This window comes from Cariama cristata, unplaced genomic scaffold (assembly GCF_000690535.1).
Source record: "Cariama cristata isolate BGI_N322 unplaced genomic scaffold, ASM69053v1 Scaffold10521, whole genome shotgun sequence".
Taxonomy (NCBI): Eukaryota; Metazoa; Chordata; class Aves; order Cariamiformes; family Cariamidae; genus Cariama; species Cariama cristata.
Window position 1 is genome coordinate 1 of NW_009597514.1, and position 4,952 is coordinate 4,952.

A 4,952-nucleotide genomic window follows, 5' to 3' on the forward strand; every position below is an offset into this window, starting at 1 on the left:
ACGCGGCACTTGGTCTTGTTGAACCTCATGGCATTGGTCTCAGCCCATGGATCCAGCCTGTCCAGGTCCCTCTGGAGAGCCTTCCTACCCTCCAGCAGAACGACACTCCCACCCAGCTTGGTGTCATCTGCAAATTTACTGAGGGTGCTCTTAGTCCCTTTGTCCAGATCATCTATAAAGATGTTAAACATCACCAGTCCCAAAACTGAGCCCTGGGGAACACCGCTAGTGACCAGCCGCCAACTGGATTTGGCTTTTAGTTGTGTTGGTCTTGATCAGCAAAATATCAGATTTGCTGGAAAACCCTCATCACCAGTGAAAAAATATATCTTTTTTAAGCCATTGGTTAACAACAGCATCAGTTTATATCCCATTTTTAATAAGTATTATTTGAGATTTTTTGTGCTAGATCTCTGCAGCTATTTAATCTACTGCTTCATGCTGATGGACAGACATAGTAAGCAAGCAAACCATAGTCTCTAGAAGCCTCTTTGATGGCAGCTGAAAGGGACTTTAGCATTTGGATATCACTGTTTCTGCTCAGCGATTATGCATATAATTTTGGGGCCCATGTGCCTAAGAATCAGAGCTTATTTTGCATGGTTTCCAGCTAGAGCTCCCCATTGCCCTGAGACACATCTCTCATTTCTGCAGTGTGGACCAGCACCACATCAATGTCCAAGAGGAACTAAACAACCACCCTAAGGAGGAGGAGACCAACCCCCCATTTCTGAATGTTTTCAGTGGGGCAGTGTTGGGAATACCTGCTTGCTTATTTCAATGCAGGACTTTTGTCCAGCTGGGAAATGGAGCTGCTTATTGAAAGAACTGTTTCAGCTCATCGAATAAGTTGATCCAATACACGTCACATTACAGTCACAGTATCAGTGAATTGACCCTGTATTCTAGTGGATGTTACTATGTGAAAAAAAGAAGGAAAATGAGTTTCTTTGATTAAATGAACCATCTGCCATTCTAAGGCTTAAGAGATGTCAGATATTTCTTAAATAATGCTACAGGAGGGAAATAGCCCACCAAGGGTGGATGTATTTGACCCATCAGGGTGGGTGCACAGCTGAGAAAGGCCGTGGGAAATGCAGAGGTCAATGCACCTGACCTAGCCTGCAGGTGTCATTGGCTCATATAGAAAAATTGGTATCAAAGGTATCCTCCCCAATGAGGTGGGGACAGAGGATGGATGAATTATTTATCTTGAGTCTACCAGGGGTTAAAGCCAGGGATGTCGCCTGGTCCTGCCTCCCTTTATTGGGATCTCTTTTCTTGCTCCGAGCCACGTCTGACAGGGCTTGCAGCACCAAATCCTGCTCCTTTGCACTGCAGCCTATCCCCCAAACACCTGGTCTCAGCCCCAGTCCTGCCTCCTCCTTGGCCCAAAAGCCATGGTGTGACCTTGGCTCCTGGCCTTGTTGGAGGTGAGGAGAGATGAAACCCAGGCCACTCCAGTTTTCAAGAGCTGCCATGCCTGGGCAGTCCGAATGCAGGACACAGACGAGTCCTGCTCCTCTTTGGGTTGCTGGAGCCAACCCGAGGATCAGCGTTGCAACGTTTGCCATGCTCACAGAGCAGAAGAGGGAAAACACAGCCCGCTCCCATCCCCAGAGCCACCCCGTTGCAGGTCTCTGCACTCACCACAGGCAGGCAATGCTCAGAAGACAAGGTGCTGTTACGGCTACTAACAGCCAGTGCCATTCCCGTACCAAGTACGCTACCATGGCCAGCAGCATGTTCCCAATGCTCCAGAAGATGCTAGTCAGGATCCCGGAGAAGGTGCGGTGCTGTATGTCCACCCACTCCATCCCTGCAAGAGGGAGGCAGCGTTCAGCTGGGATTTCTCCGGGAAGGGGGTCTGCAGGGCTTTTTAACAAGAGCAAAGCGAGGCAACATCCCTGGTCTTCTCCTCCAGGACAGTTCCACTGTTTAGCCGACATTTGGCACATTTAAAACATTCATCCACAATGCTTAACCTCTTGCAAAGCTGTAAGCAACTAAAGTAAAGCCTTAAAAGAAGAAATACTGGACATATAGTAAGAAATGGTGCTAAAAACACCTTAGGTGATGCTATTTTTTTTTCCCCATTCAATAGTAGTCAGATGGTCTTCATCAAACAGATAATTTTTTTTTCCCCTAACCATCTTGCCTGCACAGCGTCCCATTTCTCTGCCCACTCATTATTCCAGATTAAAGAAATATATTAAGATGAATTGTCATTCATGTGGAATCTATCTGGAGCAGATGCTAATGCACATGTCAGACCAGAACAGATGGTGGTCTCCTTGTGTGTGTGTGTGAACTAAAAGCCAATTTTCCTCCAAAGATCTGGACATCTTGCTACAACCTCTAACAATCAGAAATGTCCCTCCTAAGCTCTACTTTGTCTTACAGGCATCAACCTTTATAACAAAAAATCATAGCAGGCCGTGGGATTTTTCAGGACTTGTGTAGACTTTTCCAGTATTGAAGCCATTTTAGCTTGATTTTGGCTATATCTGCAAAAATCCTGGAAATTTTTGCTGCACCTGTAACTTGCTCTTGGGTACAATGAGTTGCCTAGTACGTCCTAACTGTATCTACAAAATCATCCAGTGCTCTGTTGGGTACCCTGAAGTTTGGAGCTTGTTTTTGTTATTTAATTACATAAATTCTTCAGGTTTGCCTAGCTCTGTATGATTTTTTTGTGTGTGTGTGGTTCTTTCTCCCCCTGACTCTTTCTAAAAATACAGATTGGGAACTTACAAAAACTATAAGCAAACTCAAGACTGGGGAGGTAGAAACACTTCGCGAATGACACACCGTCCTCCTCCTGCTGACGACATGGCAGCGCTGATGAATTGTCTTAAAAGTGTGTTTGAAGGGTGAGAACTCAGTGTCAGAGGAAAGGGGCAGATACTTTGGTCTATGGCTTTTATTGGACTGCTGATGATCCTTTATTCGACTACTGATGATCCTTAACAGAAACTGGGTAGCATGGATTGCAAGTGTTAATGTTGCAACAGAAGTACTAATGAGTGGTTGTTATATTTTGAGTAGACTGTTAGAGCATTAATTAGACTATCAGAGAATTGTAATTGTCGGATCCTCCCAAGAGGGATGTTCTTTTGGCTCGCTGTAGTGAAATTGCACACATAATGATTTCCAAACTCCCGTTCTTACTAGCTCTGTCCTGCCTGGTAGACAAGTCCCTACCTACCCACTGCCTGTCAGAAGTGCTCCTGCACAACCGGGCACCCACAAAACCCCACATACTTACCGAAAGGCAATACAATAAGGGAGACGCCGCTCAAGGCCACCCCGGTGAGAGTCCGTGTGATGGCCAGCATGCTGTAGGAGACGGAGGCAGCGCTCAGCATCCCAAATACGACAGAGCACAGGAGCGACAGCAGGAGCATGGCTTTCCGTCCGAACCTGCCATGAGCACAGGCTGGGTTACAGCAGCTGGAAACCTGTCCCTGGAGTAGGGTTTCAAATGGGGCAAACCAGAGACTTGAGAAGGAACATGAAAATATTGCTCGCCCTGCAAAGAGCACAAGATGCAACACCCTAGAGAGGAGGAAACGGCTTTGGATGTAGCCGGTGCCGCAGTGGTGTGGTTCCATTTGGAGAGCCAGCCTGCCCTGTGAGCATCGGGCACAAGGTTCTCCAATGGAAAAAACAATATATGGGGCTCCCCTGTTCGACACCATCATCAAAAGCAGTGACGTCAATCCCATGCTGCTGGCACACCCTGCTCCCTCCAATGGCTGTCCCTATGCTGGCTCAGCACATCCTCCTCCTGTGGCTCACTCAGGACCAGCCACTGCCACCTCTCTCGAGGAGGAGAGACAACCATGACAGTTTCACCCTGATCCTTGGAAGGAAAACAAAGATCCCAAAGGACAATAAAAGGACACCAATTGTCAGCTCATATGTGCAGATAGCCCTGATGTCCTAAGGGGTCTATGAGGAATCTGCTAGGAGGTCGTTCCCCAAGGATTTTGGAAGTTGTAGGATCATCTTATGCCTGGTGCAGAGTCCTGTGTGGAGAGTGTGGAGAAATACAGAAAATCAAATACACACAAATGCACATGTGTACACACAGAGAGGGAAATACGTGCGTATGTATCTCTACACAACCTATGAAAACCTAAAAATCAAAATGGAGCACAAGGCATCAGTCTTCTGATGAACATCAGCACTGCATGCGACAAAAACTTAGGTTCAAACTGAAGTAGTAAATGAACCCTGTCAACAGGTAATGTTCAGTCTATAGGGACTGAAATCCTGGTCTGATTCTGGCATTAGGGCTCTCTTAGTGGTCACCTGAGAAGGATGGTGGCAAGAACGATAGCTCCAGGGCAAAAAGCGATGCGCCAGGACATAACGCCACAATAACATTCCTAAAAATGATCATAAATGACTTCATGCAGCAGTTACTTAATGATTCTACTGGAGAAGAAAAAACTTGTGGCTTGGGCCCAGGCAGTTTGCTGGATTTGCTTTGAAATTTAAGCAGAGACAGTTTGCAAATTGTAATGCCCCTGGGTCGGAGATGGAAACACCCAGCAACATGCCAGAGCTGGATCTGGTTTCCAGTAGAGTAACTGCCTAAAAAAGGAGATACATTTTTTAAATGACGATTTTTTTTTTTTTCTTGACAATACAGTAAGAAGGATATAAAACCATAAGATTCCCCGCAGGGCGCAAGGCAGCTATTTATGGATCCATTACTAGACTCTCTCAGCAAATGCATGCCACCTGCTAGGGAAAGCAGAGGTGAGCTGGCAGGATTGAACTGCAGGCTACAGGGAGACTGCTAGGAATAATGCTGTTAAAATTGTCTTGAAAGGGAGAGGTAGGAAAGCACAACCTCTGAAAGATTAAATGTAGAAACTAGAATAAAAGGAGCAAACTGCACAAGCATAAAGATTAATAAAAAAAGCCATTTTCATAAATGA

The 4,952-nt window shown here is 45.9% G+C and overlaps 1 protein-coding gene across 1 annotated transcript; it reads right to left on the minus strand.

The window, feature by feature from the left end:
* Positions 1-1,650: 1,650 nt before the first annotated feature.
* On the minus strand, positions 1,651-3,423 carry LOC104168347 (solute carrier family 22 member 7-like; the record flags this gene model as incomplete). Its single annotated transcript, XM_009708917.1, has 2 exons — positions 1,651-1,819; positions 3,269-3,423. Coding segments are annotated over 2 exons (324 nt in total), but the record flags the coding sequence as incomplete, so codon positions are not given.
* Positions 3,424-4,952: the final 1,529 nt, after the last annotated feature.